The sequence below is a fragment of the Nansenia antarctica genome (assembly GCF_963989245.1).
Source record: "Nansenia antarctica genome assembly, chromosome: 13".
In the NCBI taxonomy this organism is placed as follows: domain Eukaryota; kingdom Metazoa; phylum Chordata; class Actinopteri; order Argentiniformes; family Microstomatidae; genus Nansenia; species Nansenia antarctica.
The window spans coordinates 12,705,754-12,721,521 of NC_137683.1; the positions used below are offsets into that span (position 1 = coordinate 12,705,754).

At 47.3% G+C, this 15,768-nt stretch overlaps 1 protein-coding gene across 2 annotated transcripts in view; it reads right to left on the reverse strand.

The window, feature by feature from the left end:
* Positions 1-15,768, reverse strand: part of wwp1 (WW domain containing E3 ubiquitin protein ligase 1) — a 54,231-nt gene that overhangs the window by 231 nt on the left and 38,232 nt on the right. For both annotated transcript variants that reach the window (XM_080543816.1, XM_080543817.1), the window contains exons 10-24: positions 15,338-15,433; positions 14,443-14,617; positions 8,396-8,450; positions 5,699-5,783; positions 5,021-5,149; positions 4,623-4,695; positions 4,435-4,506; positions 3,586-3,674; positions 3,272-3,431; positions 3,045-3,178; positions 2,662-2,802; positions 1,334-1,454; positions 1,047-1,151; positions 303-399; positions 49-121 (exon numbers count right to left, since the gene is read on the reverse strand). In XM_080543816.1, coding sequence (XP_080399942.1) covers positions 49-121; positions 303-399; positions 1,047-1,151; positions 1,334-1,454; positions 2,662-2,802; positions 3,045-3,178; positions 3,272-3,431; positions 3,586-3,674; positions 4,435-4,506; positions 4,623-4,695; positions 5,021-5,149; positions 5,699-5,783; positions 8,396-8,450; positions 14,443-14,617; positions 15,338-15,433 — 1,605 coding nt within the window. The remainder of the gene's footprint in view (positions 1-48; positions 122-302; positions 400-1,046; positions 1,152-1,333; positions 1,455-2,661; positions 2,803-3,044; positions 3,179-3,271; positions 3,432-3,585; positions 3,675-4,434; positions 4,507-4,622; positions 4,696-5,020; positions 5,150-5,698; positions 5,784-8,395; positions 8,451-14,442; positions 14,618-15,337; positions 15,434-15,768) is intronic.

Here is a 15,768-nt window from a genome sequence, read left to right on the forward strand (position 1 = left end):
GAAGATGATTTGACAAGTTGAATGTCGTCATGGAAACAGAACACTCACCAAGTGTGACTCCGAGGGAGCCAGGTGTCTTTTCCCACCTTCTCGATGCAGAACTTCTGGGGTCCGTTACTCCCTAGAGAGAAACACAGGAGAGATTAAGTATTTTTTCAATCAAGCTTATCTATACCATGTGCACCACCAAACCTTCTGACTGCTATGAGTAGTGGAGCACAAATGACCACAAGAAATGTGTGTGTGTGTGTGTGTGTGTGTGTTTGTTTGTGTGTGAGAGAGTGAGAGAGCAAGCTGCTCACCCATGAGCTCTGCAAAGCCCCCTAGTGGCAGTCTGCAGGTCCCCGTGACAAACTGCATGAGCCGCAGACGCACTTCATTATCCACCTCCTTCACCAACTGCAGAGGGAGACAGAGACAGCAGGGTAAGAACAGGGGAACGCACGCAGACGTAAAGATACCAGACATAGACTTCAATGGCCAGAACACATTAACAAAACATAAACTCTCTAACACATGCACACATGAGTTTGGTGTTTGAGAACAACAGACAGAGGTTTTAGAGTGTGTGGGGGGGGGGGGCGGTGAGACAGGGTATATACAGGAATCTTGAGGTTAATTTCAATACCTTTCTAAGACTTTTTAAAGACCTTGTCAATATTTTTCCAGACCTCACCGCCACTTCGAGCTGTAAGCGTTCACATCAGTGACACCTTTAACTTAACAGTTTTAGTTTGCAATAGACTAGACCACTATCATACAACAGAATTTCCGGTTCATCTTTGTTTTTTAATAAAACTAATAAATTCACGAACTTTTCCTAAAAGTTGTTAGGACTCAAACTCTTTGGACAGAGTCTAATTCTGAAAAATACCTACAACATTCAAGACCTCTTAAAATCGTGAAGACTTTTTAATACTTATTAAGGGTCTTGATTTTCCCAAAATTGATTTATCAACTTTTAATACTTTTCAAGACACCGCGGATACCCTGTGAGATAAGTGGGGGGGGGGGGGGGGGGGCATCTCTGAGGGTCTGTACTGTACCTGCCAGAACCAGATGATCTGCTTGCTGTTCCTGGTGTAGTGGCGATACACAGTGTTTCTCTGCCAGTCCTGGAGGTCCACCTCCTGCATTCCACACAGCATCACCTGGAACGAACGAACGACCGAACACACACACACACACAGACACAGACACACACACACACACACACACACACACACACACACACACACACACACACACACACACACACACACACTTAAAACATGCTAATATTGACCTTTCCCTGGAACAGACATGTAAGATAAGACTTGAGACGCTGCCCTACCTCCAGCTCCTTCTCATCAAAGTACTGCAGCCACTGCAGCGGCACCACCTCGTTGAAGCCGTCCAGGAAGGCTTTGGTCTGGCCCTCCACCCCTCTGGAAAACCTCCACTCTGCCATCAGCCTGCAGTCCACAAGAGTTGCAGTTCAGACATTCTCGTCTTTACCCTCAAATGAATCTCCACAGCCCGCTGTCTTATGACAAGTGGTGTCATTCCTACACCACACTCTGAGTCTCCACCTGCCTTGTAGGACATGGAACCAATCTGATGATCTGATGATTAGAAAGCATTCGCGATATTCTATTTGTGAGACTGATGCGCCCTCCTCATTGCCTTGGCACTGCTCGATATACACTGTTTATAATAACTTTTAGGATAATGTATGTGTACTGTTAAGTTTGCACAGCTGAGGGTAAAGCACCCGTTTCATTTTCAGGAAATGTGAGTTGCTCAGATGGCTGGCTCAATGAACAATCTATGCTAGTTTTTGTGTACATTTCAAGCAACAAAATAACAGCAGCACCTTCAACCACCAATGTTCAACCACTAGAGAAAAACAATTGACAGATTTATTGTTTCAATTACGAGTAGTCTATACATGGGCAAAACCAAGGTGACAATATGACAGCACATTTTAGCAGGGCTACTTTTGATCTATCCCATGACCATCTGCGAGACAGATATGAGACAATGACCTCAGCCAAGTTTTAAAGTACCCACTTGATATAATAAACAACAGTTTAACGATCACGTACGATCAAGTACTTATAATTTGTGGATTGGACTCACTATTCTCGTTTGCCATAGGCTACTGGTAAGGGAGACTTTTGGAAATACTTTCGTTTTGGGACAGGTTCGTGTTTGGGGCTGTGTGATCATCTAATTATGTGTAGTTATGTGTTAGCAGTTTTATTTTAATTTGAGTGTATATTAAACTGTAATATTGTGCCTCAGCAATAAAAAAGTAAAAAGCTGTTTAATATTGACCGTGTTATTATATAGCATATATATATATATGTATATATATACACATATATGTGTGTATAATTATTTATTTTTTAAAGTTTCAAAAGTATCGATTTAGGTACCGTTTTGGCACCGGTATCGGATAGAACCCAAACGATACCCAACCCTAGTTAGGATGCAGGCCAACAAGTGACCAAGTGTTATGATGTGGAACTTACTACCCTGTTGTTTTCGCCTTTCAACAACACACAGACAGACCGTTTCCTGAACAGAAACTATTCTGGATATCTCTCCATCTCCCTGACGGCAGCAGTGCCAGACCGGTTCTGTGAGTCATGGTCACGGCTCCTCCTCTTTCCTTACCCGATGTACTCCTCCTTGTTCTCCTCCGTCACCAGAACGTTGGTGCCGTCGGGCTTCAGGTCGTGGGAGGTGATCTTCCCCAGGATCTCCATGTCCACAGAGAAGTACATCTCCAGACTACACTCCTCTATGTTGTTATCCCTACAGAGGAGGAGGAACACCACAGGAGTTCTTTGTAAGTACCAGATAGATTAGCTTTTCCTATAAGCCTGAGTAGGGTTTTTATTATCTTGTTTTTAGTTTTTTTTTTTTCTGTTCTTTGATTCCACAGTAATTGTTTATGTCAATAAACATAAGTATATAAATAAATGTTTTTAGTCAATGGATGCAGAATGGTGTGGTAGTGACTGCTCGTGGCGAGGTCAACAGACAGGGCTGGTTACCTGATCCAGATCAGAGAGTTGTAGAACTCAGGATCGATCGACTCCAGGTCTTTCAGGATGAGTTTCTTGTTCAGCATGCGTTTGTAGAAAGGCAAAGAGAAGCCGGTATCGATGAACTTGCCGTGAAAGAGTGCCTGTAGACAAAAGAGACCAAGAATGTTGAGATTCTACTATACTGTATAAAGCTAACTATTTGTGAGTGTGTGTGTGTGTATGTGTGTACTTGCCATGGCTATGAAGCGTCCTATGAAACAGAAGTAGGACAGGTGGTCTGGGTTGATGGTAGATGCAGGGTTGATCTGCAGGCAGTAGTTACTCTTGCCGGCATACTCAAACAGACAGTACATGGGGTTAAGCACCTCGTGAGACAGCAGGAAGAACCACTCTCTGGGTTGAGAAAAGAGAGGAGACCGACAGAGATGAGAGTCAGACAAAAGAGCTATGACAAAGGGAATTGACCCCTTACATGTGTAGGGTGGAATACAATCAGGAGTGGTGAACGTATGCTTCGAGAAATCAATTCTCTGTGGTTTAGACTGACCTGGCTAGGCCACCGTAGTCCAGTCCTTCTTCTCCCCTGAAGATGACATAGAGTCTCCTCCTTAAGTCGTAAGGCTTCAGGGCCATAATCTGGACACACACAAACACAGACAACAGTAGAGTGAGCAACAGAAACACTTGGAGTGTGTGGACAGGTACAACTACACTGTCTTATAAAAGAAAACATATTAGTGAGCCAGAAACAATCGGACATGCCAAAAGGAGCTGTATGTGTCCATATACAGTGTGTGTGTGTGTGTGTGTGTGTGTGTGTGTGTGTGTGTGTGTGTGTGTGTGTGTAGCCGCTCAATATGGAGAAGGCGGTGCTTCCTGTACCCATGAGCTGGATACTGTCTGTTTTACAGTATTGATACTGGATCTGTCAACCCACTGGTATCATCTGGTGTGAATAACATCCTGTGTGTGGCAGAACTGGTTGTTGGCTCAGCACTATTGTAACAGATTGTTTACATGATATCAAAATGCACTGTTAGTATTTATGTCCTTTAGAATTGTACATGTATGTGGACATAAATAAAGCATTTAAAATGTGTGTGTGTGTGTGTGTGTGTGTGTGTCTGTTGCTATGCGTGTAGTACAATGGCGTACTTGGTTTGATGTCCTGTATTTAGTTTGTTGTTATATCTGATTTAGCTGTTTTTTTTATCTCATTTGCTTTGTTGATTTTAATGTTTTGATATGTGGTTTTAAACTGTCTTGTAAGGTGTCCTTGAGAGCCTTGAAAGGCACCCATAAATAAAATTTATTATTATTATTATTCTGTGTGTTTAGATGTACCAGCATGCAAATGGCTAACACATAGAAGACAGAGGAAGGGCGACTCTCTTACTTGCTGGAAAGAGTCTTCGAACAACGTCTGCCTGGACACAGTGATCTTCACATGGCTGGGGAGGGCGTTGGACTGGAGGGAGAAAGAGACACAAAAGTGGCGGTGAAATCAAACACGACCGGACTGTGGCTGAAAACACATCACATTCAAATGTCAACGGAGAACAGCAAAAAGACGGAGAGCGTTACCTGGCACAGGTAGCGGAAATGTGCTAGCTTCCACCTGAAGCTGCGCTCGTAGGCAATCTGGGGGCCTTTGGTGCTGAGAAGGCAAAGGTCAAAGGTCAAAGACCACGGAAATTAGTAGGGTCACAGGTCAGGTGAAGGTGCAGAGATGAGCCTGACCAATTATCATCATGTGACAAGAAGCATTGTTCAACAACCCCATAGAGAGACTAGAGACAGAGGAGACTACGTTAGACCAAACAGCTCTGAAACCATCCTAGAAATGTTGCCAGAAAGAAAAACTCTTTTCATAAGTAATGACTAGGAGGTTGTTACCCAGTCACTGAAATGAGACCAACTGAACTATATCAAACAAGCGCTGCATTTTCAAGACGACTTCGACGAGGAGTCCGTCCACTTACACAGAGGACTTTCCTGTGCGAGGGTCACTAAACGTGGTGGTCCGGGTGTTGTGATCCACAAAGTACCGGACCCCCTCCCGCGTGTACCGGATCTCCCAGCCCTCAGGTAGAGGGTCTTCATTCTGTAGCCTGCGAACATAGATGGAGAGATGGAGAGAGTTGGGAGGATAAGAGAGGAGAGCAGAGGATCGGGGAGAAACACCGGGAAAGTATTCAGAATCGTTCACTTTTCCCACATTTTGTTGTGGTGTAGACTCAATTAAAATAATTTGCCATCAATCCACACACACACGATACACCAGAATGACAAAGCCAAAACACGTTTTTTTTAAAATGTCAGTACATTTCTTAACATTTTAATTTAAACAGAAATACCTCATGTACATAAGTATTCAAACCCTTTGCTATGAGACTCTTAAAATTAGCTAAAATGCTCAAATGTCATCAACAAATCACTTAATAAGTTGAATTGACTCCATCTTAATGCAAGGATAATAGTTCATGTCATTTTGGAATTAATATCATTGTTTTTATAGGATCTCTGATTTGCAAAGAAATCACAAACAAACAAAAGTGAAAGGGTTCGAATACTTTCCGTATATCTGTATATGAGCAGCGTGGGGGTCACTACAGTCACAGTCAATAAGAGGGGCGCGGGGGGCTGTGTGTTCAACTCACCCTTGTGTGCGGGGGTCTTCCCACTGTGTTGTCTTGGTGCTGTGGTTGACAAAGTAGACTCGGTCGTTAGAGTCCACGCGGCGCTCTGTGGGGATACAGGAAAGGCGGAGAGCACACAGAGGTAAGACAAGAAGGAGTCGTAATGCCTAGTTCAGATTTAGTGACTATATCCGATTTTTTGGAACGCCTGCTTACACCTCCTTTTTCAAATGACCCATCTCCCATACCTGTGCTTAAACTGCTTAACACTTGAAGCGACCCGCATGCGCACGAGAGTTTGGTTACCATGGTTACATGAGGGTTTGGTTACCGGAAACAAAAGTAAACAGACAGCCGACATGGACGCAAACGACAGACAGTCGACACTCGCAACGGACCAAACCAGACAAACATTATTATCCAAGCCTTTGCTTCACGTATGGATGTTCAGAGGTCAGCAAATGTCAAACGTCATCAAAAATGCGAAGACCGTCGTATTTTCAATGACGTGCAAATCTGAATTGAGCGTTATATATGTGACCTGCCTGCTCAGACCGCAGTGGAAATGACACATATCAGATTTGTATCTGATTGAGGCCGGCATGAGACTGAGGCCTGAATCAGATCTGAGAATCAGATTCAATGTGCTTATTTTACTGCTTACACCTTGGGATATGTTATATATCCGGAACAAATATATATCCCAAAAATCAGAATTGTGTCACTTCCACCTGCGGTGTAAACGCAGCCATAGTGACACGGTCTGGTGAAAACTGGTCTGTTTAAAAAAAAAACTTGTTTTATTGTTTTTGTTTTGTTTCGTATCACAAAAGTTTAAGTGTTGAAGAGCCCACTCAACATAACAAACAACAGTTTTAGGATCACTAAATACTTATTATACTTTAGATACGTATATTTTGTGAATTGGATTCACTGTATCGTCTGCCGTCCTGCTTCGTAGGCTACAGGGTTAGTGATACATGGCTTATAAACAAACGTACATTTTAGGATGTGTTCAAAAGCAAGGACTGTGTGATCATCTAATTAAGTGTAGTTGTGTGTTTTTAGCATATTGATGTTCTATCAGCATGTTTTGATGTGCTAAACCTGCAGCAAGATGTTAGTACATAGCAGGGTTTCCGTTAGAAAAATTTGCCGTCGGACATCGTGTCCGGGACGAATTCGATTTACCGGACAAACGTGATATATTCCGGTCATCATATTAAAATATAATAAAAAAAATTTTTTTCAAAATCATATTTCTTTTTTTCAAATCTAATATAGCTGTTTGTCGCGGTGATTACTGTTGTGTAGCGGCCTATATATGCCATTTAATGTCTATTTCTCATCCGATACGATTAGATGCGAGCTATATAATATATAATAATATAACATGATTTGACGCATGCGCGCTATGCCATGCGTCAAATCCAGCGCTGAACGGGCGCCTCACTGGGAACTGAACAGACAGCATCGATCAATGAACGGACTCCACATTACGTTAACTGAAGTTTGTTAAATTGTTTGGGATTAATGTGAGTTTTCTATTTTCTCTTTCCAGTTTTACCCTTTTTTTTTAAATCAATAAAACAACGTCATTTCTATAACCAGGTCTCGCTGGTTGGGAAGGCATTTCGTTTAGCTCGGGAGTATGACAATGGGGAGAACATAACTGTTTATTGAGAAACAATTGATAGGCAGTCTGGGATACGTATATAAAGAAATACCACAATGTCTAGATGTATAACATTTTATTGAACAGTAACAGTGCAAGCATGTAGGCTTCTGGCGTGACACGGCTAGCCTAATTTCCGTTCATATGCCTTTTATCAGATAAAATAAAATAGAATAAAACTCTTTGAAAATAAATAGGCTTTAAATTAACTTGCAATGCGTATAGGCTAATTTCCGTTCGATGTTACAGCCTAGGGCTAGGCTATGCCTTTTCTCAGATAGATAGGGGATAGCCCTGTAAGCTCATACGGGTCTGTATGTCGTCCTGAAGACCGGCTGTTAGATCATATCGCTGAAGTTTGTCTCCATCTTAGTGTAAATGTTGTCCGTTTTGTTTGTTATCCTTGTTATTGTGCGATAAAGTTAAAGCGCTCCGCTTCGGGACACCATTTTCAGCTGAGCACCAAACACACACACACTCGTGTAACACTGCCCGAGAGAGAAGGACCCGCCCCCTTTAGTTAGCCTATAGCCTATAGGCTAACTAAAGGGGGCGGGTCCTTCTCTCTCGGGCAGTGTTCTGTGTGTGTGTTTGGTGCTCAGCTGAAAATGGTTAGAGGGAATTATTTTCACCGGACATTTATGTCCGACGAGTTTTCAACTTGTCGGACTTCCACTAATTTTACCGGACAAAGACCGGGAATTACCGGTTAACGGAAACCCTGGTACATAGTGAGGTTTTCTTTTTACAAACGTGTGGTTTGATTCAGAGCGATTTTCTTCAATTCTTGTGGACCAACACACAAATAAGAATATCTTCTTCAACTATTTTCGGACTATTTTCAATGACACAAACAATCTACACTCATAATCTGTCAAAAATTAAATTAAAATTAAAAAATGACCGTGCCCTACTTGGGGACACATATTTGACTGTTACCTGACTCAACACCCAACCAAAAGTATGCCAATATGAATACTTCAGATGAAATGGTCAGGTAGTCAGTGAAGCCACATAAAGAACATAATAAACTCAGAACTTACCCCAACCAGGAGGTAGTGGCCCCAGAGGGTCGTTCTCTGCCGACATCATGGAAGCCTGGAAGAACGGGATGGTGATTTGCACGTTCATACCGGCACACCAGAAACAGAGAGGAGAGGTATTCCAAATGAGGTAGGGATGGTATGAACGTATGGCTTCCTCCCTCCTTCCATACGACTAACTGACTGGCAAACTGGCTAAAGCTGACTATATCACACGAGTCTGACTGACTGAGGTTTGTGTTTTGTAATGTAAAACTAATCATCATCAGGGAAGATTAGATTACAGGTCAGTTCAAAGGCCTGGGATAGCCCCTCTCAAAGCCCAGAGCGTGGGGGGTGGGGTGGGGTCCGCCAGGGGCAGGACCAGAGACAGTCACATCTATCTAACAGGTAGGGTTCTATCTCTGGATTATCCTAGCCAATCAGAACTGCGAGAAAAAACACACCTGTGGCCCCCTTCTGGGTAAATTCAAGACACCTTTCGAAGTCCCTTTATAGAAGACAAAACAATGATTTGATGCAATTTCAAATGAGATGACGATCTTAGGATGGAACTACTGGCCTAGGTCTGTTGTTTTATCAACATCTCCAATAGAACTGATCTGATACCTCTACAATCCACATGCTCTCAATAAAATAGATGCATGGGACACTGAAATGTTAACAAAGACTGAAATCCACCAGAACTCTGACATGTAGCCAGTTGTGACTAGTCAAAAAGAGCCTTTTTTATTGTCTGAGAGTGAGTGCTTCAGACAATTCGGTTGTTAAGTCGTGACGTGTTTCCGGGTCCAAAGTTGGCAGAGGCGCTCTCTTCGAAATGCCTCAGTAATAATAATAATTAATTATATATATATATATATATATATATATATATATAGCGCTTTTCCGAGGCTCAAAGACGCTGACAAATATGGGGAAAAGGGGAAAGTGCTGTGTCCCTTGTTGTATGAATAGATCAGAGTCTAAAAAACGATTGAACTGTCATTCTACCACTTTAGTACACTGGTACTCAGGGAATTTCTGGTTTGGACCCGGAAATTGCTAAACGTCACGTTTGACGTCAGACTTAACAACCAAATAGTTATATCGGCTTCGTTTTCTGTGATGTGATTGGTTGATGGGAATTGTTAGAATGACATATTCTATAATGGCTGCAATGGTAGATCAACATGGAGCTATTGGCTGACTTCAACAAGGCCATAAGTTAAATGATGGTAATATTGCACCAGGAACTGTAAGTATTCTCCACCATTCAAACAAAACCCCAAAAATTGATGGATAATCAAGGATGAAGGCCACTGATCAAATATAACAATAATATATCAGGAATTCTTGATAAATCAATGCACTTCATTTCTATCCACCCCCACTGATGTTGCCCTAGGCCTAGACAGTGCTTGTGTGCTGGAGGGCAGAGGGGGTAGTTGTTACAGTGGAGGGGCAGAGGGGGTAGTTGTTACAGTGGAGGGGCAGAGGGGGTAGTTGTTACAGTGGAGGGGCAGAGGGGGTAGTTGTTACAGTGGGGGGCAGAGGGGGTAGTTGTTACAGTGGGGGGCAGAGGGGGTAGTTGTTACAGTGGAGGGCAGAGGGGGTAGTTGTTACAGTGGAGGGGCAGAGGGGGTAGTTGTTACAGTGGGGGGCAGAGGGGGTAGTTGTTACAGTGGAGGGCAGAGGGGGTAGTTGTTACAGTGGGGGGCAGAGGGGGTAGTTGTTACAGTGGAGGGCAGAGGGGGTAGTTGTTACAGTGGAGGGCAGAGGGGGTAGTTGTTACAGTGGGGGGCAGAGGGGGTAGTTGTTACAGTGGAGGGCAGAGGGGGTAGTTGTTACAGTGGAGGGCAGAGGGGGTAGTTGTTACAGTGGAGGGCAGAGGGGGTAGTTGTTACAGTGGGGGGCAGAGGGGGTAGTTGTTACAGTGGAGGGGCAGAGGGGGTAGTTGTTACAGTGGAGGGCAGAGGGGGTAGTTGTTACAGTGGAGGGCAGAGGGGGTAGTTGTTACAGTGGAGGGGCAGAGGGGGTAGTTGTTACAGTGGAGGGCAGAGGGGGTAGTTGTTACAGTGGAGGGCAGAGGGGGTAGTTGTTACAGTGGGGGGCAGAGGGGGTAGTTGTTACAGTGGAGGGCAGAGGGGGTAGTTGTTACAGTGGAGGGGCAGAGGGGGTAGTTGTTACAGTGGAGGGCAGAGGGGGTAGTTGTTACAGTGGGGGGCAGAGGGGGTAGTTGTTACAGTGGAGGGCAGAGGGGGTAGTTGTTACAGTGGAGGGCAGAGGGGGTAGTTGTTACAGTGGGGGGCAGAGGGGGTAGTTGTTACAGTGGAGGGCAGAGGGGGTAGTTGTTACAGTGTAGGGCAGAGGGGGTAGTTGTTACAGTGGGGGGCAGAGGGGGTAGTTGTTACAGTGTAGGGCAGAGGGGGTAGTTGTTACAGTGTAGGGCAGAGGGGGTAGTTGTTACAGTGGGGGGCAGAGGGGGTAGTTGTTACAGTGGGGGGCAGAGGGGGTAGTTGTTACAGTGGGGGGCAGAGGGGGTAGTTGTTACAGTGTAGGGCAGAGGGGGTAGTTGTTACAGTGTAGGGCAGAGGGGGTAGTTGTTACAGTGGAGGGCAGAGGGGGTAGTTGTTACAGTGGAGGGGCAGAGGGGGTAGTTGTTACAGTGGAGGGCAGAGGGGGTAGTTGTTACAGTGGGGGGCAGAGGGGGTAGTTGTTACAGTGGGGGGCAGAGGGGGTAGTTGTTACAGTGGAGGGGCAGAGGGGGTAGTTGTTACAGTGGAGGGCAGAGGGGGTAGTTGTTACAGTGGGGGGCAGAGGGGGTAGTTGTTACAGTGGAGGGCAGAGGGGGTAGTTGTTACAGTGGGGGGCAGAGGGGGTAGTTGTTACAGTGGAGGGCAGAGGGGGTAGTTGTTACAGTGGGGGGCAGAGGGGGTAGTTGTTACAGTGGAGGGCAGAGGGGGTAGTTGTTACAGTGGAGGGCAGAGGGGGTAGTTGTTACAGTGGAGGGCAGAGGGGGTAGTTGTTACAGTGGAGGGCAGAGGGGGTAGTTGTTACAGTGGAGGGCAGAGGGGGTAGTTGTTACAGTGGAGGGCAGAGGGGGTAGTTGTTACAGTGGAGGGGCAGAGGGGGTAGTTGTTACAGTGGAGGGGGTAGTTGTTACAGTGGGGGGCAGAGGGGGTAGTTGTTACAGTGGAGGGCAGAGGGGGTAGTTGTTACAGTGGGGGGCAGAGGGGGTAGTTGTTACAGTGGGGGGCAGAGGGGGTAGTTGTTACAGTGGAGGGCAGAGGGGGTAGTTGTTACAGTGGAGGGCAGAGGGGGTAGTTGTTACAGTGGAGGGCAGAGGGGGTAGTTGTTACAGTGGAGGGCAGAGGGGGTAGTTGTTACAGTGGGGGGCAGAGGGGGTAGTTGTTACAGTGGAGGGGCAGAGGGGGTAGTTGTTACAGTGGGGGGCAGAGGGGGTAGTTGTTACAGTGGAGGGCAGAGGGGGTAGTTGTTACAGTGGGGGGGCAGAGGGGGTAGTTGTTACAGTGGAGGGGTAGTTGTTACAGTGGAGGGCAGAGGGGGTAGTTGTTACAGTGGAGGGGTAGTTGTTACAGTGGGGGGCAGAGGGGGTAGTTGTTACAGTGGGGGGGCAGAGGGGGTAGTTGTTACAGTGGAGGGGTAGTTGTTACAGTGGGGGGCAGAGGGGGTAGTTGTTACAGTGGAGGGGTAGTTGTTACAGTGGGGGGCAGAGGGGGTAGTTGTTACAGTGGAGGGGCAGAGGGGGTAGTTGTTACAGTGGGGGGCAGAGGGGGTAGTTGTTACAGTGGAGGGGCAGAGGGGGTAGTTGTTACAGTGGGGGGCAGAGGGGGTAGTTGTTACAGTGGAGGGCAGAGGGGGTAGTTGTTACAGTGGAGGGGCAGAGGGGGTAGTTGTTACAGTGGAGGGGCAGAGGGGGTAGTTGTTACAGTGGGGGGCAGAGGGGGTAGTTGTTACAGTGGAGGGCAGAGGGGGTAGTTGTTACAGTGGAGGGCAGAGGGGGTAGTTGTTACAGTGGGGGGCAGAGGGGGTAGTTGTTACAGTGGAGGGCAGAGGGGGTAGTTGTTACAGTGGGGGGCAGAGGGGGTAGTTGTTACAGTGGAGGGCAGAGGGGGTAGTTGTTACAGTGGAGGGCAGAGGGGGTAGTTGTTACAGTGGGGGGCAGAGGGGGTAGTTGTTACAGTGGAGGGCAGAGGGGGTAGTTGTTACAGTGGGGGGCAGAGGGGGTAGTTGTTACAGTGGAGGGCAGAGGGGGTAGTTGTTACAGTGGGGGGCAGAGGGGGTAGTTGTTACAGTGGAGGGCAGAGGGGGTAGTTGTTACAGTGGGGGGCAGAGGGGGTAGTTGTTACAGTGGAGGGCAGAGGGGGTAGTTGTTACAGTGGGGGGCAGAGGGGGTAGTTGTTACAGTGGAGGGCAGAGGGGGTAGTTGTTACAGTGGGGGGCAGAGGGGGTAGTTGTTACAGTGGAGGGCAGAGGGGGTAGTTGTTACAGTAGAGGGCAGAGGGGGTAGTTGTTACAGTGGGGGGCAGAGGGGGTAGTTGTTACAGTGGGGGGCAGAGGGGGTAGTTGTTACAGTGGAGGGGCAGAGGGGGTAGTTGTTACAGTGGAGGGGCAGAGGGGGTAGTTGTTACAGTGGAGGGCAGAGGGGGTAGTTGTTACAGTGGGGGGCAGAGGGGGTAGTTGTTACAGTGGAGGGCAGAGGGGGTAGTTGTTACAGTGGGGGGCAGAGGGGGTAGTTGTTACAGTGGAGGGGCAGAGGGGGTAGTTGTTACAGTGGGGGGCAGAGGGGGTAGTTGTTACAGTGGGGGGCAGAGGGGGTAGTTGTTACAGTGGAGGGCAGAGGGGGTAGTTGTTACAGTGGAGGGGCAGAGGGGGTAGTTGTTACAGTGGGGGGCAGAGGGGGTAGTTGTTACAGTGGAGGGGCAGAGGGGGTAGTTGTTACAGTGGAGGGCAGAGGGGGTAGTTGTTACAGTGGAGGGCAGAGGGGGTAGTTGTTACAGTGGGGGGCAGTGGGGGTAGTTGTTACAGTGGAGGGCAGAGGGGGTAGTTGTTACAGTGGAGGGCAGAGGGGGTAGTTGTTACAGTGGAGGGGCAGAGGGGGTAGTTGTTACAGTGGGGGGCAGAGGGGGTAGTTGTTACAGTGGGGGGCAGAGGGGGTAGTTGTTACAGTGGGGGGCAGAGGGGGTAGTTGTTACAGTGGAGGGGCAGAGGGGGTAGTTGTTACAGTGGGGGGCAGAGGGGGTAGTTGTTACAGTGGAGGGCAGAGGGGGTAGTTGTTACAGTGGAGGGGCAGAGGGGGTAGTTGTTACAGTGGAGGGGCAGAGGGGGTAGTTGTTACAGTGGAGGGCAGAGGGGGTAGTTGTTACAGTGGAGGGGCAGAGGGGGTAGTTGTTACAGTGGGGGGCAGAGGGGGTAGTTGTTACAGTGGAGGGCAGAGGGGGTAGTTGTTACAGTGGAGGGCAGAGGGGGTAGTTGTTACAGTGGAGGGGCAGAGGGGGTAGTTGTTACAGTGGGGGGCAGAGGGGGTAGTTGTTACAGTGGGGGGCAGAGGGGGTAGTTGTTACAGTGGGGGGCAGAGGGGGTAGTTGTTACAGTGGAGGGGCAGAGGGGGTAGTTGTTACAGTGGGGGGCAGAGGGGGTAGTTGTTACAGTGGAGGGCAGAGGGGGTAGTTGTTACAGTGGGGGGCAGAGGGGGTAGTTGTTACAGTGGGGGGCAGAGGGGGTAGTTGTTACAGTGGAGGGCAGAGGGGGTAGTTGTTACAGTGGAGGGGCAGAGGGGGTAGTTGTTACAGTGGAGGGGCAGAGGGGGTAGTTGTTACAGTGGGGGGCAGAGGGGGTAGTTGTTACAGTGGGGGGCAGAGGGGGTAGTTGTTACAGTGGAGGGCAGAGGGGGTAGTTGTTACAGTGGAGGGGCAGAGGGGGTAGTTGTTACAGTGGGGGGCAGAGGGGGTAGTTGTTACAGTGGGGGGCAGAGGGGGTAGTTGTTACAGTGGGGGGCAGAGGGGGTAGTTGTTACAGTGGGGGGCAGAGGGGGGTGTCGTTACCGAGTAGAGGTATCGCTGGTTGAACTGGTGCATCGCTCCCTGCAGCTGGCTGCGCTGGGACTGCCACTGCTGGAAGTTCCTGACCGACTCCATGGTGGGCCGCTGCCAGGTGGTGGTTCTGGTGTTGTGGTCGACGTAGTAGATCCTGCCCCGGTCGTCCACACGCCTCTCCCAGCTGAACCAGGAACCGACGGACGGACAGACGGACAGACAGTTGTAGTGTCAGTACAAAGCTTCTAACAGAAGCTGTTCAGGACATTTTCTCATACAATAAGACCTGATAGGTTACTGGGACAAGGTCTGTTTGAACAATTGAATTGCATTCAGAACACATTGGTGAAGTGATTATATCTCAATCTAATAACACCATGACAACGGAAATCTCTAAATGCCCGTGGACCCAGGTGGACCCCAGGAAGAGCAGAGGAAGATCCTAATAAATCTAATCCCAGAAAGGAAGACAGTGTGTAAAACTGTGCAGATTAAAAGATGAATACAAAATAAAATAAACTTCTTTCAGCTATTAGCGACTGGTCACGTTAGCCACTTACTAGTACCCAGTATCTTGAATATCAAATGCAATATTTTGATCACACTAAAAAAAATATTTTGTAGTCTCCTATGGATCTTCCAGTACAAACATGTCATGTTTTTCCCCAAACAGCTTTGTCGTCATGGTATTCCTTCATTACGATGCCATAACTTAACCAGTGCACTGGAAGAGTCACGTTACGTACTGATTCACAGAGAGGTCTTACTGGACAAGAGTAGACTCAAGGCCAATGTCAAGGAAGACTCAACAGAGGAGACAGCACTTCACTAATGCTGCCATGTTGAAACTGCTGTGGAGAGGGCTGACTGAGGGGTGGCTGTGTGGTGTAGCTGACAGACTGACCCTGGTGGGAGGGGCTGGGGTCTCTCCCAGGTGGTCGTTCTCGTGTTATGATCCACATAGTAGGTTCTCCCATGGGGATCCTTCCTCTGCTCCCACCTGGACAGGAGCACAACACAGACACACATCAATCAGTGCAGTAATAACCTGCCCCGATCTCACTTCCCATCTTTACCGTAGATATTTCGTGAGCTTAGAATTATAAGGTTCTATCTACAATTTGGTCAAAATTGAGTTCTTTACATAATCTGATCCATTAGGTGTTTATTAATGCCTGTGTGGTGTTATTTTTAAAATGTTGACATTATTTAGTTAGTAATTCATAAAATACAAAGGTTCTATCTCACAAAACATAATGGAATGTAAAAACTTTGACGCTCAATATCTCTGAACTACCCTAAACGGAGATAGAACCGTATCATTCTAAGCTCACG